This window comes from Struthio camelus, chromosome 28 (assembly GCF_040807025.1).
Source record: "Struthio camelus isolate bStrCam1 chromosome 28, bStrCam1.hap1, whole genome shotgun sequence".
NCBI classification, from domain to species: domain Eukaryota; kingdom Metazoa; phylum Chordata; class Aves; order Struthioniformes; family Struthionidae; genus Struthio; species Struthio camelus.
Genome location: NC_090969.1, coordinates 2,457,757 through 2,483,929, shown reverse-complemented (window position 1 = coordinate 2,483,929; position 26,173 = coordinate 2,457,757). Strand labels below are relative to the sequence as shown.

The following is a 26,173-nucleotide window of genomic DNA, read 5'->3' as shown; positions in this document are numbered from 1 at the left end:
TAAACTGCCGAGGACATGGAGGCAAGGTATTACCCGGACCACCGGGGAGGAACAGTCTTTTCACAAGCCTGGAGATCGTTCACATTTTTTGCTAATGCTAAGAGCTGGCTCTGACCGCTGCCAAGTAATTGCTCCATTGCCCTGGCACTGCTGCGCACCTCCTGTCATCAGCAAAATCTGGAAGCTCCTGACATTTCTATTCGGTTGCATGGGCTAGCCCTGACCCTAGGCTTTGTTAGAAACACTCAGCTCTAGAAAGGGGTATTGAGGGCCTCTAAGAACAGCATGTAATGAGTACCACTCACGGAGGAGTCTGCTCAGGGAAGACAGAGCAGCAGAGCTCTTCAAAGATCTTCAAAGCTTTCTGCTGCCCCACATAAAAAGCAGCAGGCATAGTTAAGTCCTACCTCGCTTGTCCCAGCACGGACTCAACAATAGCACATGTGAGATTTGAATTTGGACTCTTCCAGCTGTGCCACTGTGTTCCCAGGGAAGCACACATGCTCCAGTAGGAGATGGACTTCTCCTAGTTTGGCTGCTACCAGGAAGCAGTAACTACCCTGGTAGAACTGGTAAAACTCTCCCATACAGTCAAACCGTCAGAAATGTGTCATGGGCGATTTCTCAACCTCTAAACAAAGGGAGAGGTGCGGTGATGCTTTGACAAAGATCTTTGCTTCAAGTGTTTGGGGTTTACTGGTGTTAAAGGGATTTAGCTAGAGCAAAGAAAGATCATTTCCCATCTTAATTAAGTCGGCTTTCACTTCCTCACATGTGGGAGCCTAGTCTTCCCCAGCGCAGCAAGGAGCCTTGATTTTGCATGGCTACGACAGCCAGAGTGGTGCAGAAGGCAGGAAAGAGTTTATAGCATTTCTCTGTAACCATAAGAGTCTTGCACATAAGATGAAGAACTGAACCCAGTTTTCCAGAATATCCCCCCCAACAAAACACAACCTTCTTTCAAGGCTATATTTCTCCATTATAAAGTAATAATATGTCATGCCCATTTTCTTTCCTCACTGCACACCTCCTTTAATGGTTTCAGAAGCACCTGCATATGGCTTTCCTAAAGGGCTATGGACTGTGCATGGATTATCCTCCCACCCCCTGCAACCACACTATGACGCCTCCACATGCACTTCACCCCATAACATTGAGCTCAGAGGCTTTATGAAATCAGGATCATGCCTTCTCCAAATACCTTACACCGAGAGTCTCCAGCATCACAACAGCCTCACCCTACGGCTGGGATGCGGGCAGTAGCACCATCCCCAACACCACTGAACACCAGGATTGCTGTAGCAGCGGCCACGTGTGCGTTCACTAAAAGCCATGCTGTTTCTTGCAGAAGCAGCTCCTTTGCTGGCAATCTGAGCCACCCCTCGCATGGGGGCCCTACACGGCTAAAGCATTCATGTAGAGCACATGACTGGTATCACTGGCTCCCACCGGGGACATAAGGACAAGATGCATCACTGCTGCCAAGTCTCAGCCGCCTGTCTCTGTGCATCTATTGTGCAGAGGAGGGGAAGGCCTCAGGGACCTCTCAGGCCAAGATGCATCAGCCCCTTGACCTGGGAGGAGCGGAACGGTGCTTCGAAGAGCAGCAATTGTGCCTATTGCACAACTGCCAGCTAGAAAAATCCTCTCCTCTCCCCTCTCCACCCACTCCACGTCCCTTTGAGGCAAAAAGGAAGAAGGCTGGAAACATCCTTCCTCTTCTCCGGACAATGCGATGGAAATAGTAAGGGAGGAGCAGGGGCGGAGGCAGCCTCGGATCCACAAGGAGCTGGTGGCCTGGCGAGCAACAAGGAGCTGCTCAAGGCTCAACAGCTTCCTGCCATTGTCCCAGCTGCGGGCTGAGCCCAGTGCAGCTGCACACCCTGTCCCCACAGCTGGACTGCAAAGCATGGGGCCCTCCCCAAGGACAAACCCGACGGCGACAGATACATCCCCTCATCCTCTCCACCTTGCAATTCTCTCTTCCTCATCCACTTCTCACTGCAGGCAACATCTTTCTCACAATACAAGGACAGGAGGAAACGAATTTCCATCAGACCCACTAACCCATCCAGGAAAGGTGGCCAGAGTTACAGGGACTCCACCTTCACCAGGGATCCCCATGCATAACCAACAGCTCTCTGATTTAATCCAACATCTACTGGCATGTGAAAACATGGTGACCCCTGTGCTCTCTCAGTCCTGCAGAACATCAGGTCACCTTCCGTCGTGGTCTCTGGCATGGTCTCTGGGCCATGGCCTGAAACTGGAGTCTTTGTCCATGATAAAATCCAAGTTGATGACTCCGTTCCTCAGGCCAGGGGGATTTTCTGCTGCTGGGAAAACCAAGACAGCAGAAGATACTTCCTCGGAACTAGCCTAGACAGTAAAACAAAGTCCCCCAGGGAGCAAGTTCCACCCTACATTCCCACTTTCTCTTCCACATAAGACGTGCACTGTCTGACCTCCTGTTACACACAGGAGGCAGCCAGGCTAGCCAGAAAACCCTGTATCAACACAAACTTGTCCTGCTGGAGGACGACTGCTGACAGCAAGTCAAGGAGACAAAGGTGGCAAAAGGACCTGCCCAGGCCAGTATCAAAGTTATGAATCAGTCCCCAAACTTGGGAGTTACAGTCTTCTTAGCTTTGTTATTCATCTTCCATTTCTGAGGACTTCAGAGGTTATCATTTCCAGCCCTTCTCTATGACCAAGGGAGTGTCAGAAACTTACTGTTTTTTAAAGAAAAGACTTTGATTTTGAACTCCAGAGCAGGGATTTCAGGACCAGTGTGTCTCCCTCCCACCCCGCCCCGAGCAAGCATCATAGGAGTCCGCAACACGAGCCTGACCACAGCCAGACCCACAAACCCTCCAGCTCTCCCCGCTACTGCTGTGGCCAGGCAGGGCCACGACAGGCAGAAAGAAAGGGCAATGCCAAACGCTCCTGCTCCCTCCTTATCATTGCACAGCCTGCTACCCTGGAGCAGGGGCTCTGCTGAGCCCATTGGAGCAGAAGGAAAAGAGGCACTGTGGATGTGGTGATGGGCTCCGTGTCATCCTTCACCCCTGCACCAAGCCACGCTAACCTCTATTTATCTCCTGAAAAGCAAGAAAAGCCACACTTAAAGCAAATGCAGCTTGCTGAGCTGCTAGCATTTACTTTCGAATGCTGGCCGCCACAGGCAGTGCTAAGAACGGAGCTGTTCGGCTCACTGAAGGTTCCCAAGTGTATTTTTGCCCCACTGACATGTTAAAAATAGAAAGCATCAGTATTATTGTCCAGCAAACAAATATAGAAAGATTACATCCTCACCGCTAAAAATATATGCAATAGACACTAACTGGTATAATACAAACACACAGGAAAGCTTTATTTCTAGAGTAAATAACTCGAGCAATTAGCGCAGCTTCCTTAAGTATGTTCATTATATTGACGCACGGCAGCATTAAACACCAGGGGCAAATTTGCCTCCCCCCTCCTCTGTTCTCTAGGCGGTTTCAGGCTTTTACGCATCTGGCGCAGGCAGCCTTCCTGCCCTGGCCTCTGAAAAGGGTGCACGGGCTCGCACGACACTCCCACAGAAGAACATACTGCCCCGGTGCTGCCCTCACAGATGGGAAAGCAAGCGCGATCCAATTTGGGAGTGGACTCGTCACCCTCCTCACTTAACACTTTCCACCTCTGGATCAAGTATTGCTGCACGAAAGCGGGGATCGCCCTCCCTGTGGCACAGGGAAAGAGCCTTTGCAGACCTGGGAGCAAGAGGCAGTCGGACTCTCCAGGCAGTGTCTTATTCACTGTGACATGCTGTCTCCAGTTTCCGAAAGGTAAAGGCAGCTTGCATGTTCCTTACAAACCCCTGTATGGAAAAGCCACCGGTGACCTCAGCAACGGGACACCAGCCGAGCCCGAACTTCCCCATTCCCCCTTCCCTGATCCCGTCTGTCATCCCTGCTGACTCAGGAGGGAGGGGGGGGGCCCTCAGTCTGAACCTCATTCTTGGAAAGGGAAGATTTCTACGCAAGCTCGGCCTTTCCATGAGTGTTTGTGCTAACGCACTGGACTGCTCCCACCCAGCTGGGACCAGATTTCAGATCCAATTTCATTTCTCAGAAAAATCACATGGGAGACGAGAGGAATGCGTCGGGTCACTTCCAGCTCCAGGCTGGAACCCTGGCTTCTGCAAAGAGGAAAAACGAGGAGCAAGGGAATGGCTCTGCTTCCAGTAGCTCCCCTATGAGGTGTCTAACATGGAGACACACTACCAGGGCCCACCACTGCTGCTGAGCTCACCCTCTCTACACAGGGATGTAAAACTTGAAGAACCAGACTGCAGTTTCAAGGGGACAGCGAGATGGCACCTCTAAGATGTGCCTTTGGCAACCAGGCTGACAGAGCTGGGACAGCAGCAGATTCATGCTGCATTCCACCATGCTGCTGCTCCCAGAAACCCACCCTTCAGATGAGAGGATCTGCCAGATCCAACACCGATGCATGGAGACTCAGGAGACCTGGCTTCTCTGCCTGTGCGCGCAGTGACTCATGCCAAGACAGCTCTCTAGGCCATCAAGCTCTGGACTCTGCAAGCCAAAGCCCTGAGCCAGCGCTTGGCCCATCACACTGCATGCACCCAGGCTGCCCGCTTCCCTGGACGCCAACCCATGCACGGTGCTGGAGGCGTTGCTGAACTCCCAAACAAAGCACCCTCCAGCCTCTTTGGAGGCAGGAAGACTCCAGCAAGAGGGCCTGGGAGGAGGCTGAAGGCGTCTGCAGTTAAGAGGTCGCACCACTGTCCCTAATCCCAATGCATAGCAAACTTTTCCCTCTCATCACCACTAAGGCAGCAAGGCTGTAATACACTCATGCAGACCCAGCAAATAGATCAAGCATAACTCACTTCACCCCTGCCCCCCCTCTCCCCAAAACAAAACACACACCCAGAAACAGAAGGAAACCAGCAGGAAAAAAAACACAGCTGTAATTCTATGACTATTTCAAGCCTTTTCATTTTCAGGAGGCGGCTGTTCTGCCCTTTGCTATATCCCTCTCCCAGCCCTACCGAAGCTACTCTGTGCCCCATTGCGATCCGGCTGTCCTATGAACAGCGCCAGGTGCTGGCAGGCCAGTGTGCTGGGGCCATTTTCTCCTCATTTAATACCATGTGCATCTCAGCTGGCATTTCAGTGCGAATTCAATGCCAGATTTCTCTATGCTGAGCCAATGCACTTGGAAATGCATGACAACTTCAGCAGATTAATTGGAAACACAGCTTGGGTGTTGCAATCCTAGGAATGACTCCAATTTCAGGAACAAATGTTTTCATCTCAAAGTGGGAGCAGTTACCCAAGTGGAAGGGCACATTTTTGTTGCTCTAGCTCACCCCTCCTCTGGTGTGCGGGTGGTGGAAAGAGAGCTGCATCTCACCCAGACAGGGCCGCGGTGCAGGCGCTTGCGTCACCAGGGAGGTGCTGCTGCAGGGATTCCTTATGCTCCGAACCGGGACTAGAGAGAAGCAATCCAAAATTTTTGTAAGTCAGTCCTCCTTTTGCAGCAGTGCGTCATTCTTGTCATGATCTGCAGCTTCCGCTGCCAACAGCGAGGGGCCAGAAAACAGGAGAGGAGGGAGGCCGGGGGGGGGGTGTCCCCTGCTGCAAGTCATCGGCCTCACGCTGTAGGGTGAATGGAGCCAACGCTGTGGCTCTGGGACCCCATCTCAGTGTCCAGCTCTTCCATGGGTTCTTACTGTGACTCAAAGCAAATCTCAAGGTGCTCCACATCTCGTACAGGTGACTCCTCAAAAGGCCACTGCCCAAACCCTAGGCTCCAGTAAGACCAACTCCATCGCTCTCTCCATCACGGGTAGACAGATGTCCCTTTACTGCATGATCCTTGCATACGCCATATTCACATGTGGGAACTCTCCCCCTCAAGGATCGTACGGCCAAAAGAAAAATCCCCTCAACTCTGCCTCTGCTGCAAGACACAGGATCTGAGAGCTCTGGAATCAGCTTCAGTGCCCACAAGACCTGGAGGTGACTCTGATGCTCCATGTCAAATGGGTGGTGACAGCACATCCCCATCACGCACAGCATACCTTGGAAATGCTGGAGGAGATGCTGATTACCAACACAGTGCTGCCAATGAGGTGATGACACAGGGAGCGAGTTCCCTGAACTCCAAGCACCTGTGACTCCTTCCCCATAGCCTGGCCTAAGTGCTTCTTCAGCTCCAGTTCTCCAAAGTCAAACCTAGCAGTACAGGGAAGAAGGAACCTACTTCCACAGTGAAGGTCCTGGACTGAACTTGCCAGAGGCTGAAGATAAATCCCCGTAAGATCATTCGCTCCATCTAGTGGCAGGTCATTCCTATGTTTCCATTTTTCTTCCTCTACAGCAATGACTCTCCCCCTTCTACGGGTTTCAACATCGGTTTGACATTTCTTTGCTCAACTCCATTTCCTGCAGACCTTCTATATGCTCTCTTAGGTGGTCATTCTGCAACCATCAACTCTTGAACTGTCATACTCCCTTTGCTGCCAAAACCAAAGAGCTCCTCCTCATATCAGCAGCTGTGCAGCAGCTTCCCTGCTCCTGAAGCTTGAGGTGACAAGGGAAGAAGAAAAGCCAGTCTATCTACCCTGAGAGTCCTGGCAGGGAAGTTTCCTCCGATATCCTGCTGCCAGGTCTCCTGCAACCAAGAAAGCTTAGGGACAGGCTCAGGGAGCAGCCGAGTTGCTTGGTTCCTATGAGCCTGCACATGCGGACCAGCAAGCACCCAAAAGGAAAGGATGGACTGGCTCTGGAGGTGCTGGGGCCGCTTTTACTGATCCTGATATTTGTTGCAGACAGAGACATGGAGCAATTCCTGGGTAAATTCCTGATTTGGCAAAGGTGCAGCAAGAAACTGTCCTACAGCAAGCAGCAGGGAACTGGAACTAACAACGAGCAAGCACAGCCTGTCTCACACAACCTAGATGGAGAACACGGTTCCAGCTAGATAAAAAGCATTTTAATCTTTCCAGATAAATCAACTCCTTCAGGTCTCATTTCTGCTATTCTCACCTTCTCTCCCAGCTGTTTGGCCTCCCTCTTCAGTAAAGTCCTGCCAGAGCTGTCTGTCCCAGGAGTGGATGCATCAGGAACACAGTGGTTTCTCAACATCCTGTTCAGCAGTGAAATCCTATGGCACATATAGCCCTGAACTGCACAGACCTTTCCTACCTTCCCCCCCCCCCACCTCATTCCCGACCTTAATCCACTGAGCCTAGCCGCAAATTCAGTGCTCTATGGACCTTTTATACTATGTCTTGTTCAGTCCCTATCTGCCTTTGTTTTCTCACCTCTCAATACCTACTTCTGTTAGCTTTTGCCTTGTAGAACTTTTTCTTTCTTTTAAACATAGGCCAAATCACTGGATCTGGATTCTATTCACTGCCATAAATTCCCTAAGGCCCTTTCTTAATTAGTACTAGATGTAGAGGAGCTGCAAATGCCACTTCTCATTAAGATATCAAGCCCTGCTCCAGACTGTATGCACCATGCTATGCCAGTCACTACTCTTATTAAGGTGTCCTGCTTCCCACATCAGACAGCTTGCATCCAAGGCAATTTCAATGCGCTCTTTGGTTAAGACTCTTGAAGACCAGGTGTCAAATGTCACAGATGAACAGTTTCCTGTAGATCAGTGTGTTAGGAAGACCAAACCCTGGCCCTAAATGTAGGTTAGTTACAGCCTTTCTACCATTATTTTAGATAGGCTGACGAAATAAAACCACCAGCTTTTGTAATGAAAGCCAACTGAGAGAGCTTTGCTCACCTCAGAGCCTGCTCTTAGATCTTTATTTGGGACAATCCTCTCTCTCTGACTGGGAGATCTGTATGGTGATGCTAAGCACGTAGGAAAAGCAACAGCAGCACATAACTGGAAACCTCTCCCCTAAATTGGGCTACCACCCTGGAAACATCAGACCAGCTGGTGGGTGAGTGAGCTCTGGCAAAGTCTCATCTCTCATTCCCAGGTTCAGGAATGCCCAAGAGCCACTGAGAAGAAATGAACATGAAAGCTGCACAGGTAATAGGGGAAAGCTGTGTGATTTTGCAAGGCTCTTCTCTATTAGCCAGCAATATGGAGCCTGAAGATAAGCCTGAAGATAAGAAGGCACAAGGGAGGACATGCAGATCAGTGCAGATATAGCACACACCCAAGCTCAAACCAAGCCTAGTCCGCACATCCTTCTGCAAGTATCTCTGTCCCACCTCCAGATGTGCCAGCACCCCATCCTACACCCTGCACCCCTCCCAAGCTTCTCCTCAGACACACCCACCACCTTCTTCACTCGCTTGGCAAAATTGTCCCAGACATGTCAGCACGGTGTGAAATGGCCTCTTCATTCCAGCATCCCAACCTCTCCAGCAGGGAAGCAGCCAAGCGCTATCGCTTGTTCCCATCACTGTCACAGACTATATCATCCAGTCTGGGCTCCTACAGAACACAGACCAGCAAACCTCCACCCAACTGACACAGTTACTCATGAGTAACCCTGACAGCAAGATCCCACCAAAAAAACAACAAAAAAACCCCAAAACAAAACAAAAAAAAGCCCTTCCAGTTTCCTGATCTTGACAGATCTTCCAAGGGTTCGTCATCATCATTGTTACAAATCCACACCTCCAAATACAAACAAGAAAGGCAGCCAATAAAACAGACAAGAACTGCAAATGAGACTGGTAGAACCAAAGTTCTACAAGGAACAGGGAAAAGCATAGGGAAAGAGCAAGATGCCAGATATTTCACGAGGGACTCCATTTTGCTGTGATTTGACATGAGAGGAGATTGAACGTGGCATTGCCATGGTTGTTCCCTTAAGATGGATGGAGCAAATACAGCAAACATACAAACTGCAAGCTAACCTCTGCCTCCAGCTACGTGATTGTTTTGGTCCATCAGTCAAAGGAGCAGATATACCAGGAGTCTCCACTGCTGAGTTTCATCACCGTCGCCCTGCAAGGGAGGTTCTACGTTTTTGCAGCTCTAAATCTTTTCCAATGAGTTGCTGCCCTTTCTGAAGTATATATTACAGTGTTGGTCATAATATTTAAGGCCACTTAGAATTGTGACTACAAAAGTGATAGCACCTCCTTACTCCTACTTGATGGCCTATTTATGGCATCATTCAAGAAATGCTGACTTTGCTGACCTTTCAATCACATTCAGTTATTCTTGAGGACTCAGAATACAGCCACCATAGCATTCCTCGAGTGGGACCAGCCCTGTCTCTCTCCTGACAGCTCAGTTGCTACTCACGGGTATGGTTGATGTTGATCCGTAACTAATAAAATTCTACTAGCAAAAAGGGTATCAAGTATGCAGCCTCCCACATATGTAAGGGGACAGAGAGGGCAGAGGACACAGAAAATAGAGATAAGCTGTAGACAAACCTTTACTGCTAAGTTGAATCCACATTAGGAGCACTTTGCAACTACAGAGCACCTGCATGGTGCTCCTAGCGTATACCTGGCCAAAAAGCACTAATACATCAAGATTTTTATTAAAGCGAGAAATCAGGCCATGCTCGAAGGGTATGGCACGCTCTCTTTCCACATGCAACAGTATCATGCACAGTATGCAGATGCATCCTCCAAAGCAAATCTTTAGCTTGATACCTGCACGGGCCAATGATGGGTCCCCACTGGAGCACCACTGAGCGCTCCTAGGCTTCAGCGGATCTCTGCTACAGGACACAAAGCATTACTCCTATTCTTGAGGACAACTCATGCCGGAGAGGAAACCCTCCAAAATGTCAGTCCCCCCAGCAGAGATAGATTCCTCAGTAGACGCCATTGACGTTATTAGAGCTAAGGGATGACCCGTAAAGATATCTTTCCAAGCTGCATTATTTACATACAAGGCCCAGAAAGATAAAAAGCAGCACAGGCTGCTTTATATGTAGCTCTCTCTCCCTGCAAAACTCCTACATTTCAGTGCACTGTTTCTCAGGCTGTTGCTCGCCCCCAAGTTGAGGGTATATTACAGTAAGCCTTCTCGGTGACAGATGAGACAGAAAAACCAACCCTTGCTTGATTACAACCCACTATCGATATTTATTTTAATCAGAGTAACCACAGGGTGCAACTGAAGTGCCAAAACACGTCTTAAGAATCCCTAAAATTAGCACAAGGGGTCTCTTTCAGGAGAGCCTTTTACCTTCAGCTGTTCGGCATCTCTTAAATATGCGCATGGAGTACCGTTGGCTTTACTGGAGATAAGCAGAGAGGAACTGACACATTGACTCCTATTACCTGTGACCATGTCTTTCAGGATGTCCACTACACTTGCATTGTTGCATTTCACGAGTCATGCATACTAACAATTGTGTGACACCCTCCAGCTGTTTGTCTGTTGGTTCCCCTGCTCCTGAACAGTGCGACCTGCAACAAACCTTAGCTTTTTATGGCCTCAGGATTCATTTGCTACTTATCTTACAGAGACTGTTGTTTCTGTAATATTTCTGAGTCTCTCTCAGTGGAAGTTAGGAGCTTGCTGCAGATACCACATGCGGTGCTTAGGGCACAGACAACTGACTGTCACCAGAACTCCCCAGTCCCCCTTATCTGATTCGGGATACATGGGACAGCATCCTAACTACTTCCTAGTCAGCCTTGAAAAATAAAACTCCGGTCTGATTTCAGGATAAGACTCCAAGTTCACCAGCTACAGCTGTGATTCATCTGCCAAAGTCGACATTTCAGTGCAGATGTCTGAGCTGGCTGCAGAAACACCAGTAATAATCCCATCATGGACATCCTAAAATAGCGTGATTTGTCCAACCCAGCAGTCCTCCTGCCTGCACAGAACACAGTAACATGTGGTTCAAGCTCAGATGTAAATGCCATCACTGCAAACACCTACAACTTAGGGAGTTAAACCCATACATTGCTCTAAGGAAGCAACTCCAGCTCCATTAACTGTGTGGACCTGCTTTCCTCTGAATCTAAACTGAGCCCAAGACAACCGGTTCAGCTCCCTGTATTTATTCACAGGGATGAAACTCTACAAGGCAAGGGACAGAAACCACGGTGCCCAAAGTACACGTTGTAACCCCCGCAACGAAGCATGTCCTTCAAGGTAAGGTCATGCCAGCGAGAATTTAGTGTGTGTCGATTTCACAGCTTCTCTGAGAAACAAGGAGTTACTACGTTCCAACAATTTAAAGGAATTTTTTTAAGACTCCAAGTTGTATACAGAAGCTACTCAATCAGCTATTTGAAAACTGAATTCACAGCCTGATGACAACATCCTCCAAACATGCTAAATCCTGGCCATTCAGAGCAGCTGATGCACAGCACATCGTGGGGCACACAGTGCTCTCCTCTCCCCAGCCACATGAGCTACAACACATTTCCAGGGTTCTTTATCCTACAGGACTTCAGTTCACAACAGGCGCAAATCCTCAAAATGCACCCGGGAGAAGTCAAGGACATCACCAGAAATCAGGTTACCCCAGGGTCACAGCACGTCCCATGCTAGTGCAAGGGCAATTTTGGGTCTAAGCTGCCCTGGGCATCTTTGGAAGTTGCAGCCAACAAACTATATCCACAGAGGACAAGAATCTCCAGACTTTGGGGCACAAGCACAATCCTACATGCGCTAAAGCCATGCCCACTCTGGTGAGCACAGACGACTTGCTTGGCCACATCTGCCGACCAGTGCTAAGGAGGCTGTGCCACCCTGGCAGGAACCACACAACCGCGTGGAGAGCATCTGCAGGTGTTCCATGTCCGTACAGGCGTATTACTTGGATGTTTGCCTTCCTGTGTGTTTATCTTTGGGCCATGTCTGTACACAAACTTATCTCCAAGGGGAGGGGTGCGTTTCTCCTGCATATATTGTTATCTTAAGGGATGTGGGCCTTTCTCTGAGGTGAACGGCACGTGTGTGCACCTACCTTTAGGCTCATTGCTTGGGATCAGTGCCGTCCACAGCTGCCCAGCTATATGTAGCCAACCGTGACTGCTGGAGCAGTGGTGCTAGAGTCTGCAGGACTCTGGTTCCTTACTATTCCTCCCCGTCCTCTCCATAGTTCAAGCCCCGTTCCCTTCCTCTGCTAGGGCACAGAGCTGCGCTTTAAACACCGTGGGGACCAAGCAGTCCCCATGTCTCCATAACTCACCTTCTGGCGGCCCCCAAAGGGCAGAGCAGCCCCACGGCTTAAGCTGCCATTAAAGATACATCTCTTCAAGTGCAGACTTGTCCAAGGCAGCCACGGCACTGCTGTGCTCTGCTTTGGCACTGGAGACTTTCTGAATGTTGCTGTAACATCGGCTTGGGTCACCACGCAGGCTAAGACACCAAAGATGTATGCATGTTAGTATGTGGCACTGAAAAATCCATGTTTTATCAAGGAGGGGAAGAGAGCTGGACACGGCAAAGGACAGAGCAACAGGAAGGCCTGCTAGGATCAGCACTCTTCCATTAGGACCTTACTGTCCCTTCCTCCTGTGTGGAGGTATTTAGCATCTCTCCTCACAAAATTTCTTGTCAGGATAACCTCAGAAAGAGATCTGATTTCTATATAAATGCCTCATCTTAAGTCATCTCACCCATGCTCTCCAGTTCACAGGGAGGATAATTATCTCTGGCATTCTTAATGGTCATCTAATCTGTACAAACTCCCCAGAGCTGGAAACTGCACTCCAGTCCTTCCAGCACATCCTCAGCACCAGATCTGTCCTCAGCAGACAGAGGACATCTCCTTGGTGCAGTCCGAGGCCATTACTTGTCCTGTTTACAAGGCAAGGGAAGGGAATGATCTGCTCTCACATCATCGCAGCATGACTTGCATCTCAATCTGCTTTGCACACACTGGCACTCTTTGGCTTCCTGGGGTCCAGACTTACAAGACATGCTTTGTGGACTCCCAGTCATCCTGGCACTTAATTGCTCCACACCTTTCTGAAGTGCCTAGAGGGAGGCTCCGGCTGAGGCTCCCACAGAACAGCGAGGAGAAGGATTGCTCTGAGTCTCCCAGACAGTGCTCCCAGCTACGCCTTGGGACATTTGCTGTTTTCACAATCAGGATATTGAGTCATGGTCAGCCTCCCCATAGACTGCACTCATCCATGCAATAGCCTTGATGCTTGGGCAAGTGTCAGAGCACATCTTACCTAAGACACAGCTCTGTCTCCAGGCTCCATGCACGCACTCGACCCTGTCCCTGGGCTCAGCAGTTCTGAACCTGCCAAAACCAGGAAGCAGAGAAACTACTCTTCTGGCAGAGCTCCCAAGTGAACACAGTTTGTACATTCATTGCCTCAGATTTGCTCGGTCTCCTCTAATTTGCCTGAGAGTTCTGGTCTCTTATGCCCACAAGTTCAGCTGTCAGGGGCTGTGGGAAACCTCAGCTTTGAAAATGCAGCATTTAAAGTGATGCAATTCAGGAGACATTGGTCATCCCAAGCTGTTTTTAAGGGGAAGAGGTGGATTAACCAGCCTGGTTTAGGAATTGACCCTTGGTGCACACAGCAGTGGCCAAATGCCTGTGTTGCAGCCTACAGGAGCTGTAATCCTATCTCCCTTCCTCTCTCCCTCCCCCACAGCCCCGGTCCCTTTGCTCACATGGTTCCTGCAATTCCTTTGCTGGCCCTCAGCTTCAATGCTTTGCACAGCTTCCACCACCATCTGGGCTCCATTTAGGGGAGCTGATGTTTTTCACAGGGCTGTAATCTAAACTTTGGTATTGAGTTTACATCTCGCATACCAGTGTCTCACCACTGAGCCTGGCCATGCAGAGGGGGTGTCTCAGTTGCCAGGCCCCATCCTACTGTGGGAGGATGCGGCATGTCAGCAGCTCTGTGTACCTAGGAATCATGAATGCAGAGGACTGCCAGGGAACCAGAAGTCCATATGCACAAGCCTCCTGCAGAGTCCAGCTAGGCACTGATCTTGCCAGTGGGCACAAGGCTAGGAGAACCAAGTAAGCTAGGAATCAGGTCAGCTGCCACAGCCAAGCTGTATCTGGGAGCATGGGGAGGCTGCAGTTGGGAGTCGAAGCTCTAAATCAGCATTATGCAGGCTCCACCTCTAGGGGCAGGAAATTCTCTTAATTTTTGCCTTAAACACTAACTAGTCTTATCTCCATCCAAATACGGCCGAGTCTTTCAGAAGAGTCAGGTCTGGCAAGCGGTGTCTCACACACAGGAGCACCAGGAAACAGAAGTAGATCAGGGAACAGGGATGTGCATTTGTTTTTGTGCTGCTTGGGCCATCACAGCCTAGACTGATGCATTCAAAATGCAGTACAGAAACAGTCAGACAGAGCAGGCCATTCTGGCTAGGCTGCTGCGTTGTTCAGAGAAGGAAACAGCCTCTCCTGGGCCAAGGCCCAGAGCCAGGGGTATTTCAGCAATGCAATGTGCAGCACTGCTGAGTTTGTAGGCACCTGCTCCCCGGACTTGAGATGCACCGGATGTTTCGGACTGTATGATCTGCACTCCCAGGGATATGCCAGGACACCTAGTTACACAAGGCTATTATGAGACTGCTCGCCACTCTCTTGGGCTCCTGATGCTGTGTCCGTTTAATATACCCCAGAACGCACACAGTCATTAGCACTGAGATGCCCAAAGCTTCCCCTTCCCAGACAAGGGCCCTAAACGTATTACATATTTGATTCTTTCTCCATCGCATATCCATTTATTCCCTATGAACTGAGAGCAGCTTCAGCCAGCAAGGCTGCAACAGGATGCTGTGCCTAGTGCAGGGTTCAGGAGGCACTAGAAAACTCATCTCTGGACTGGAGAGTTGCATGGACTGCTGGGTGCCCAGTATCCCAGCGGGTCTGGCTATGTGCGGATGACCCCAAGCCACAGCTGCAGCATAGCAAGCACAGATCAGAGAACAGAGCACTACAGACATTAGCCACTTGGGCTCAGGTAAGGTCCTCGATACCTCCTGACCCAGCTTCCAAACAGCCAGATCACATTGTAAGCAGGCATTGTCTGGTGACTGCCACAGCCCAGGTTTTCAGAGGAGCAGATGAATTAGGGTGGCAACGCAGAAGCCCCAGTCACATGCAGGCCCCTATGACAGAAAACGAGCCAGACTTAAAAGCCAGAAAACGCAGTTAAGGTGCTGCATTTGCAAAGTGGCTGGCAAGACAGCTCTTCTGTGAGACACTGGCCCGGCTCTCCAACCCCCACAGTTATTTATGAACTGCGAGGGCTCGCAGCCACAGCACCACCCTCCAGCTGTTCTGCCAACACAACATCGCCAGTGGGCACAACAATTTTTGCAAGAGTGCTATTAGTTGATCTTGTGCTGTAACGCTGGTCTAAGCACTGCTGGGGTAGAGGCAGCCCACTAGACAATCCCCCCCCACACACCTTGCCAGAGGGCCCTGCCTGCCCCAGGACACGTCCTCACCAGCCTCCCTCTGTCAGCTGCAAGGTGGGCAGAGCCCGAGCCAGAATCCAGAGGGGCGGCTCTGCTATCCTTCCAGGCAGCCAAGATGGCTCAACCCCAGCAATCCACAAGACTAAGCCAAAACCAAAAAATAATGTTTTCATACTTTGACTTTTCGGGCAGAATTTAGTCATTTGTGGACACTAGAGCTTGGCAGGACTGCACTGCCCAGCTTCCACTTACCTACTCTAGTAAGCTGTTTACCACAGCAGAGCCTTGAAGATGGTAGGAAAAAAAAAAAAAAAAGAGACTTGTGATTTAATCCAGGTGAATTATTTCAGCTCCCTTTATGGGGCATCCACTTGATGATGGAATGGGGAGGCAAACAGCCTCCATCAGCTCCACAATCAGCTGCTTGCACAAATCCAGCAGAGACTTTTGCCCTGTCTACCTAATGGCTAAACAAATTAGTTATAGACTGAAGACCCAAACCCTCATTGAGTACACCTGCTTTAAAGAGGCAGAGGGGCGGACACCTGGTCTGTCATACTAGAAAAGTAGGTTTTAGTCCAACTTTGTAAAGGTTGTATAAGCCTTGTTTGCTTAACAGTGCCCTCGTGCAGGGATAGAGTTGAACTGATGGGCATGGGGACCAGAAGTTTAAGGTAATTGATACAGACTTATGAAGGCTCCAGAACAGCTGATTTGGGGAGTCCCTTGGGAATCCAAAGGGTTTGGCATCAAAGTGCCCTGGCCTGGCCCTGATGCACAGGCTACAGAACCAGCCTAAGAAGCTTTCAGAAAGGCTGAAAAATTCAGTTTTAAACAGGAACCATGTTGCAACCCTATCTAAAAAGCCAGCGCTGCTGTGTCCTCCCCCTACCCCAGCTTTCCCTTTTGTAGCACCGCTCACTTGGGGGCCACATTTGTGCTCTGCTCCTCCACCCCATGCACTTTCAGGTGCGGTTCTTCACTGCAACCATCACAGAGCTCAGAACGAAACCTCCCCACGGCAAAAGCAGAGAGGAAGCAACGCTCAGCTCAGGAGCGTTTGTCTTCTTGCTCGCAATAGCAATGTTTACCTCCCTTCCCCCACACCTCCGACACAGAAAAGCTTTCAGGACCGTCTCTCCCACCAAGTTGCTGGGCCCAGCATACTCTCACTTCCACACTGGAAGAGCCTCCCTGGTTCAGCAAAGGGAAGGAAAGCTAGAAGCAGAGGAAGAGCCTCCTGCCCCTGCCAAAGGCCAAGCCTGACACGATCTATACACTGAAGCAAAGGTTCAGGCTATAGCCAAGCTTATTATGCACAAGGTGGCTGTCCCACCTCAACTCTAGGTGGGAAAGATGCTTGGCACTGCATGGACATGAGCAGCTGGGGCATTGCAAATTCAACTAAAGCCTTACTGCAGGAGAGCTTCCTGCAGACCTCCTCCAAAACTCTGTTTAAGGTGGAAAAGGGTATCTGTGCTATTCGTTTCAAATCAAGATACACAGCTGTGTACATCCCCTGTCTAGCCTGGCTTCCAGGCCAAGGCAACAAACAGAAGCTAAGTCCCTCCAAGCTCTGGCAAGTAAAGGGATGCAATTTATCCTTCTGAATTTGAAGGAAAGCACTTACATGGAATGCAGGAAACTGCTTCTGATGGGATGCAACCACATTCTGACACCACCATTATGACCAACTTCTTTATTCCTCACCCAGAACCATATCTTACTCTTAGAAGCATCTTCCAGCAGCCCCAGGCATCCCGAGAATCTGTGGCCATTGCTGCTTTAGAGTGAGCCAAGGTCTGGGAAGCCCCGGGGAAATCACTGCCAAGGCAGGAAAAGACCCATGGAGACAACCCATTATCTTCCATGCATCTAATGGCAGTGCTCAGGCTAAACACACTCCACTGAGGCTACAGACAGTAGTACAGTAGTAGCCAGGACAGTCAGCAGGTTTTATATACAGGAATCAAAGTGTTAAGAGCTCTTGCATTCAGGAGACAACATGCATTAATAACCCCCTAATTCTTCTTATCAAGTCAGTAGCAAGGTTTGCCAAACAGTGCTACTGCTCCCCTGCAAAGGACAGGGCCAGCTTCACCTCCTAAACCCAGGTCTACCGTAAGGAACACAAAGCTAGAGCACAAACATGTCCTCAATGCCTTGCAGTACAGAAGCCATCAGTCCATCACATCCTTCTCCTGGTCTCAGATGTAGGACGAGACAAATTGGGAGGGCAGGCTCCAGTCTCAACATTTGACGATTCAGATCAATGAAGATATGAGGAAAGCTTCACCGACACCTCCAGTCTGCAAGAGCGCGGTGGCTCCCAGCACTACAAAAGGTAAAACGTTTTAACTGGCCACAGAGTCAATCCTCCCTGAAGCTTCTTCAGGGGGTGCAGGGAGACTGACAGGCTCCGTAGCACATATTCTCCGAAGGGAGGAGAGAGAAGAAAAAAAATAAAAAAAAAAAAGGGAAACTGCAAGAAGCTACAATTAGTTTGCCGCCGATGTGGTCACATGTCCAAAGCTGCTTCTTGTTCTTATGAGCTCTGACAAACGGAGAACACCAGCTGGGAGAAGGACAAGGCTGCAGGGAGACGGACAAGGCAGCACCATGCACAGACACTTCATCCAAACCACTCCTCAAAAGCTCAAGTTCTGTTGACAAGAACTTACTACAGTTCGGCAGGATGTCTCTCAGAGTAGAGAGAGGATAAACCAAGTCTAATCTAGTGCGCCAGAAGATGAGGACAACAGTATGGGGGGAGGGTGAGAAAAAAATTGTCCCATTCATCTCAGCAAGTTAACTCTGGCACAAAAAGAACTCCCCACTTTAGTGCCAGAGCCAGACTTGTCTTTTCAGGCATGTGAGCCCAAGGCTTATCTACCATTCCCCTCCCTTCTCCCACACTTCTGTGTATTAAACCAACTAATGCTTCTTATCTATAAATCCTGCCTCTCAAAGCCACACCACTGCACCTACAGTGTTGACACTTCACAATATTCCTTTGCTTAAGTGGGAAGTCCAGATGAATTGCCAACAGTTCACTTACCAGCAGACTAGATGCCATTCTCCACAAGCTACACACAGCCAGTCTTCAAAGCTTATGCACTATGCAGTTTCCACCATGGTGCTTTACAGCCAGAGTCCACATTTTCACTCAGCAATTAAATTGCTCAAAGCATCCCAAAAGCCAAATTTTGGTAGGAGTCTACAGCAATGCCAGTGTAGAGCAACTCTTCAAAAGAGAGGGCGTTAATCCAGAGTAGTTCTTTGTAACAGAGTGTGGAATAAAGCTCAAGAGAGCACTGCAGAAGAATTCCTAAGGCAGTGCACGCACATTAAGCACCGGCCATTGACAGGAAAAGTTCTTCAACTTAGGAGGCTCTGTGCCCTCCAGGCAGGCTCCACGCAGCAGTTGTACAGCTGTTCTGAATTTGAAAGACAGATAAGGCCCAAATGATTCATTCAGTGTAAACCTTTATTTGTTCTTGCTTACCCAGAAGGAGCCAGCAGCTGCTAATGCTAAATTGGGACAGCTCCCAAGCACAGACAAAGCCCTGCAAAAATGGGTTTAGGGAGGAACTGATTGCTCAAAAAACAGTCTTAGAAGAGGGAGTTAGAAAGAGGGAGCGCAGCATAGCACAGGAGGAAGAGGAAGCCAGAGAGCACCTAAAAATAAATTTTAAAAAAAGCAGTCAGGAACAGGACAAAGGCCTCATCTGCACGTGACCATTACCCGCAGTGTAGGCAGGATGCGAATTCAGTACACAACACTCCCCAGCAACTCCACATAGAGAGCCTCAATGCTCTCAGGCCATGCAGAGAGCGCCATGGCCAGCAATTTTTCCCTCCAGGATGTGCTCCCTTTTCCTGTGCCGTACACCTCACGGGCTTCTGCCCATGCCCTAACCCCTCTGTAGCTAACTGTGGCCACCAGCCGCACCCTTTTCCTACCACCAGCTAAGCAGACACAAGGCAAGAATCACCAGGGCAAAGACCTCACGACATCAGCTGCCATCTCTAAAGGGGTGCCAGGCCTGCAACGGAAGGGAAAATACAGAGGTCCTGGCTGAGCTACCTACTTCCAGGCCTCTGCAAAGGCTGATGGCAATGAAAAGCCAAAAAATAAATAGGTATCCTTCATGCTGCTTCTGCATTTTTTGGTCTACTGCAAATCTGAGATATGAGGCAGATCGTGAGCCAGCTGCTGAGAGAGTCTAAGGGTCATCTTGCTGGGCAGCAGCACACAGGGCTTTCTGATGCTTCAGATGAGGCATCAAGAGCTATAGAGACCCGAGGAAGCTGGGAACACTGTGCACAAAATCCTTTGTCACACCAACAGAAGACACTGACCCACCGCCCTCCAGTTATCAGATCCCATCTTTCATCACAGATATATACCCAGGGATCATTTCCTACATGGTGCGGCACCCAGCACACTGGGGCTGATCGACTTGTGTGAAAAATTCACCTAAGCCTGGCAGAGCTTACATTAGACAGCTTCACAGAAGAATAATTTGAGAAAGTTAAAGGAAATTAAATAAAGTCTGAAGCACAAGATTGCTCCCAAGATGCACTCTTAAAAATAACTAAATCCTGCTCAAAGAATAACTAGTGATCACTCTTTCTGACTTGGCACCCATCTGGGTAACGTATTCACCAGATTTAAGCAAGAGCTCATTGGTAAACGGAGAGTTCACAAGGAAATGGCAAGTTCACCATAAAATAGCCAGAACAGCAGAGCCGATAACAGATGAGCCTGTTCTGTGCTTGCTGATGGAACTAGAACCAATGCGGTTTGCTCCTCTCCTGTGGCTGTGAGGCTGGAAAAAACCCATGTAGGTGCTGAGCTGGGATACTGAGCACAGGTGATCAAAACCACAGAGTGCTTGACTTTCCCCAGCATGGGCTGAGGAACAGCCTGTGTCGAGCACAGACCACCTACATGGATCCAGAAGGATTCAAGTTTCAATGCTGGCCCGTTCCTGAGCCTTTCTCCATGTGTCTGTTGTGACACATGAAAGGATGCTTTCTGTGTATGCCTTTAGCCAGCCTATCCTACTAGTGAGAATTCACGCTCATGCAAGCGAGGAAAAATTCCTCAGGTGACCAGTGAGAAAACTGCTCACAGGATGGGCTGAACATCACCAGTGCAGCAGATATTTACAGCCTTGATGCAAAAAACGTTATTCTGAGAACATCCAGCTAGTTCCGCTCCCAGGAACCCACTCTGCATCCCACATCCACTTCTGCTTCACTCATGCCACACATGTATCTGGTCATCAGTGCAGCAGTAAGACGCATCTGATAAGCCTGCTTGTAGATGGGTCAGATGCAATAGGCTACTTAAACTCTCATATTATACTGAGTCATCCTGTCTCTGGCTCATGAGTTGTCTGCCTCCTCCAGAGTACATACCAGCTCCAGCAACTCCTATTTCGTACTTGTATAGTTGTGGCTCTCTGGTAGAGCAAGTAACACGCATGCAAGTCTGAGGCTGCTGGGTAGGGCGCTGCCCAAGCCATTCCTTCAAAGCCGCCATGAAATGCAAACAAAACTTTTGCATGGCTTAAGTTGGCTATTCTTTACCCTACGGTCCTTGAACTCATGACTACTGAGTAACATGTCTTGCTCAGCTAACCAGCAAGCTAAGAATAGAGACCTTGAAGTGAAACCTACTGGGATTGGCAGCTATTTCAAGCGCGCTCAGCCGGCGGGGCAGCGTGACATAAGAGGATATAAAGAGGAAACTGTGCACAACAACTCTCACCTCACCAAGAAAGATTTTTGGTAACAGAAGGTAGAGCCACTGCGTGAACTTTTGAGGCAAAGCAAATACTGCGACAAATCCCTGAGGCCGTCTCCACACAGCTTTGCCAGCTCACTCCACGAAACCAAGGTCACAGCATTTGTGTTTGCATCTGTGGGATATCAAGTGGGCTGTCCCCAAGCACAGCACGGACACCAAAACGCTCTGGGCAACCCCAGGACCAGCTCAGTTTACCAAGAACGGCACAGCAGGACTTCAACGGGCACTAGCTCAGTCTGCCCATTACTGATCCCTGTCCCAGAATAGAGGGGGAAGCAAACCCCAGCAAGCAGTCTTCCATGCTGCCTGCACCTTGCAGGCCACATCAGAGGGAGCAGCCCATGCATGTCGCCACAGGTTCAGCCTGCCCAGGCACCTTGATGGGGCAGGACTGCCAGAGATCCTGCTGCAGCCAAGCGCTCTCATTCATTCAAGCCTCACCTCAAAGAGAACCGGCACGACCAAAGCTACCAAACAGAGCACCCACAACCCCCAAACCTCGTCCTTGCTTTCTTACCTCAAATTGTCCCTTGCAGCTCTTCAGTATAGCAGACACTTAGAAAAGAGGTCATGATCATGCCCAATTGCCAGATGCGTTCAGGAAAAATCTGGTCTCAGTTAGCAACTAGGGAAACGTAGGGAAATTTAAGTGGCAATACTCAGCACACATTTAATCCCAAAGCTTAGGCAGTGGGAAAACATGGTTTCTGGAAATCAAACTCTCTCACCACCTGAAACCAGTCTCCGCAGCAGCTCTCTCCCAGCTCTTAGTGCATCCAACTCTTTACACAGAAATTAAGAGTATTCATTTGCACGTGCTATTCAGTTGGCTTACTCAAAGTTGAGAAAGAAACTTTCTGCTACTCTTTGAACAGGAATAAGTCAGAAGCAGGGATTCAGAGTCTACAGGGCTGAAGAATTTAATTCCTCAAACCCACAAGCTTACTCGCTTATAAAAACATCCTCCAACGTGTACTCAGGACAGCCAAGGGAACACTGCACCTTAAATTCCAGTCATCATCGAAACAGCAACTGCTCGTTACAGCCTCTGTCAAACAGCTTGTATTCAATCAGCGTTTCAAAGAGGCTAAGCATGCTGAATAAAGATCACAAGCCACAGATTTTGCTTAACGCTGCAGTTCAACTACTGCACTTGTCAGTGCTGCTCTCCTCTCCAGTCGCCGGTGCCCGTCCCACGCTAGCAGGTGCCAGCCACATGGCTGCACAGAGACCCAGATAAAACCCAACCACCCTGGCACTGCAGCACAGGGCAGCGACTGTCCCCCAAAGCAGGGGACACCTCTTTCAGGGCATCCTCACCACCAGTCGGTGGCAGCTCTTTTCTGGCACTGTGCCATGGAAACAGCAGCGCAACCAGCCAGAGCAAGGAGAAGCCTGCACTAGAGCTGAGGCAAGCTGAGGAGAACAGCAAGGCCATGGAGGGTGGGGAGCAGAGGAAGAAAACAGACACACAACTATTGGCCGGTAGTTTCAGGCATCGATGCACCCCCAAGCCACGAGTATTAACTGTGTCAGCTCTCAGGCTCGGTCTCCATGGAAGTGATTCTGAAGGCTGTAGCACATGCACCCTAATGCAAGTCTCACTACCAGCATCTCATCTGGGGACCCCTCTAATACTACAGCAAGCCATTGGTGCCTTAAAAAGAGGACAAGAAGGAGGCAGGTATGAGCCTGAGTTCAGCAGAAGGCAGGTGAGCCTCATGAGAAGCAGAAGCTCCTGCAACCATGTCCTTCACAGTATCCATCCTAGACATCCCTGGGACAGCAAAGGAGCGCCCGTGCACCAGACCCTGCCTCAACCACAGCCTTGGCACACACAGACAGTGAGGCCAGAGGAGGCCAGGATGACATGCGTGGATGGTGAAAAGGAGACAAGGCAAGGCAAGGGCAAGGCGGCTGGGAGAACGGTCCTCCTTATTATCCATTCTGGGCTGTCAAGGGGAGGGAGCAGGGAGACAAAGCAGAGCTCCACACAGAATTAGCTAGCATGATTCAGAAGAAACATCAGTGGGTTTTGAGAAAGGGGAGCAGCTGCCCTATCGGCCTTGCCTCTGTCACTCTGTATTTGGCAAGACTTTGTCCACAGTAAGAATCAGGGTGGAGCGGGGGAAATAGAAATACGAGACAGGACAGGGAGGTGGCAGGTTCAAAAGAAAATAAAAAACACAAGATGAAGAGATGCAAACACTTTGCTGAGGGTTTCCACGACTCCAGGGCCAGCCACATTCAGTGAAGACTTCAGACTTGTTTGTATTTAAATGCACACAAAACCCCTGCCTTAAGAGGCCCTGATTTTAGCTGCTCCACAGAAGCTACACTTCCTGGTCCGCAGATGAAGTTCTTGACTCATCTTTCTCTTGAAGGGCAGCCAAATGCTATGCACTGGTGTCGTCAAGCCAACATAACCCTCCTTTGTTTCAGAGACGTTGATGGGGTGACTGGCCCCCATCACTTCATGGGGCCACTCAAATCAAAAATATCCAGTGAGCTATGTTTTAGGTTATTCAACTACACGGCCAACTCTTGTTCATATTTACTGACCGATACTGAACTTGTGGAAAGAAATAAAAATCTCTAGTCACCTACCTCTCCCCTGCTATGGGGCCAGCAAAAGCATCAAAATCTTACTGCCTGAATCCTCCTGGACACACCTCAACCTTAGACAGGTGGAAGGACTTCTCTGCTATCAACATTCTGACCCTATAGCCACTACAAGATAATATTGGAAAGTAGGCATTTTCACTGGCTTCTTAAGCATTGCTTAAGGCAGCTAGGTCTAGAAGAGAAGTTTTTGGCAGAAACAGAAGAGACTATTTCCATTAAGGAGTTGCACCTCCAGGCTACGTATGGAAACGTGTCCTCTGCAACATAAGTGCATCAAGCCATGAGTGAACTTTGAGATTTTACTTGAGCCTTGGAGTTTAGAATAAGCACGAAGGAAGAAATTCAGAAAGAAATCCTTGTTTTGTCTTGAACGATCAGAAAGTGGCGTTTTCCACATTTTCTGTGCTGCCCAAGGCTTCGTTCTTATGCAACAACAGTTTCTGAAAAAGCAGTCTCAGCATCAATGCTACTTTCCCTTCACGGAAGGAGAATCTCACTTATGCAAGCGAAGGCTCAAGAATATCCTCTGAACAACTCCTCCCAGCACCACGTCCTGACTCCTTCCAGCTGTCTGCACTATCAGGAGCTCCACTCTTGCCTAGAGTTTGCCCAGTGCCACGCTCCCGTGTCCTTTTTCAAAAGGGCTGCTAGATAGTTACTCCTCTATGGACTAATGGGGAGCTTCTTGGCTTCCCAGATCCAGGCTTTTGTGCTGTGTGGATGGGACTGGACTGCAATCACTCATCTTAGGAGAGAAGGTGGCTGTAGGTGTTTTGAAGGTAGCAGCCTATTGCCATAAACCTCTTTGGATGCATACACAGTGCAGCATAGGGCAGCCCCAGAGTAGCCACCAGGCTAAGGTGACTTACAGCAACAACCACAGGACTAACCTAACAGGGACCCTGTCTGCCTTGCTAGGGTTCATGTCATGCCCTTTGACCATCTCATCTGCCCCTTCAGGAACAAAATCCTGCCAAAACAAACCCACATCCCTTCCTTGAGGGCTTGACTGCTGTCTGTTGCAAAGGCAGCAGGGACTTTCAGCCTGAATTCAGGCCACTTATTTAAGTAACAATACTGATATGAAATTCAAGGCACTTCTGGGACCATAGGGTGCTCCAGAGGCTGCTGTTCTCCAGAGAAGCAGATGACCAAGTGACAGTCTGATATCCTCCTAGCTACAAGACTTGAACACAAAACTGATCAGTGTACTTTTTTTTTTTTTTTTTTTTAAGAAATAACCTAACACATTCCTTGCCACAAAGGTGGAGGGTGAGCTGTGGGAAAGCTGGGTGTGCTTGAGTAAAAGAGGGGGGGAGAGGGAATAAAAGAGGTGGATGGTCTCCCACCTACAGATTTCCAGTGGCAAAGCAGGGCCAAGACCAGTTTACCAGTGTGTTGCAGCTCTTCTGGAACAGCACACTAGAAGAAAATACACTGATCTGAATTGGAATTTACCCTGGGTATTGCTGTAATTTGTATTTGAATGCTACAGGATTGAACTAATTTAAATATTTAAAGTGAGCACTGCACCCAAACCTGAACAGATTTAAGTATGGAAACTGAGTTTCTACACTTAGAGCCTTAGCATCATTAACATTAGACAATGAAGAGAATGGAAAGTGAGAGAGAAGTTAGAACAAAAAAGGGGACAAAAAAGCCAGAATCACCTAGTGTGACCTAATCAATCAGTACAGGAGAAAGCAGTCTTGTCAAGAAGCCTAAATGCACTGGGAAGCCCTACCTGCATGCCTCATTCCTTAAAACATCAATTCTGAGTCATTTCTAAAACAACCAAATGTTTGGGTCTTGTTTTTGAGGTACTACTTTAGGATAGCTACAGTAAACCAGTAGAGCTTTTCTGACCCTAAATTGCACAGCAGGATGCACAAATAGCCCAGAAGGGCCATCAGCTAACAGCGTCAAATGCTGGGAACCCCAAGCCACACGTTGGCCAGTAGCAACTCCCACTCTTGTCCCATTCCCAGGTTAAACACTGGGAGGACACCACTCCAAGAGGAAGGAGTGGCACACCCCGCACCTGTAAAAAGAGCTACCAGTTCTCCATCAACAGAATTTGCTATCCTCCAGGATAGACTCAAGCATGGGAATTGCCCTCTCAGGACAAAAGCAACGTCTGTGGTTCTGTTAGATCTGCCCATCCTCTCTGTGTGGAAGTCCTTTTTAATAAAGGAATAGTGTCTTCCACCTACTGAGATGTTCTCCTATTTTCCAGTTCTTCTCTCAACTACTTGACCTCCTTTCCCCCTGTACCCATCCTTTAGCTCACATATTCTCAGCCCAGAGCCTCCACTGCCCTGAAGCACATGCTGTCAT

At 49.2% G+C, this 26,173-nt stretch overlaps 1 protein-coding gene across 17 annotated transcripts in view; it reads right to left on the bottom strand.

The window, feature by feature from the left end:
- HDAC7 (histone deacetylase 7) overlaps positions 1 to 26,173 on the bottom strand; it is a 119,331-nt gene that overhangs the window by 39,295 nt on the left and 53,863 nt on the right. For 3 of the 17 annotated variants that reach the window (XM_068921188.1, XM_068921193.1, XM_068921183.1), the window contains exon 2: positions 5,428 to 5,505. The exons of 10 other annotated variants lie outside the window; for them this stretch is intronic. In XM_068921188.1, the coding sequence (XP_068777289.1) occupies positions 5,428 to 5,505 (78 nt within the window). Of the gene's footprint in view, positions 1 to 5,427; positions 5,506 to 8,912; positions 8,962 to 12,172; positions 12,343 to 13,166; positions 13,238 to 18,451; positions 18,917 to 26,173 lie in introns of those variants that run through there. 4 more of the 17 variants (XM_068921194.1, XM_068921197.1, XM_068921195.1 and 1 more) reach the window with 3 other exon arrangements.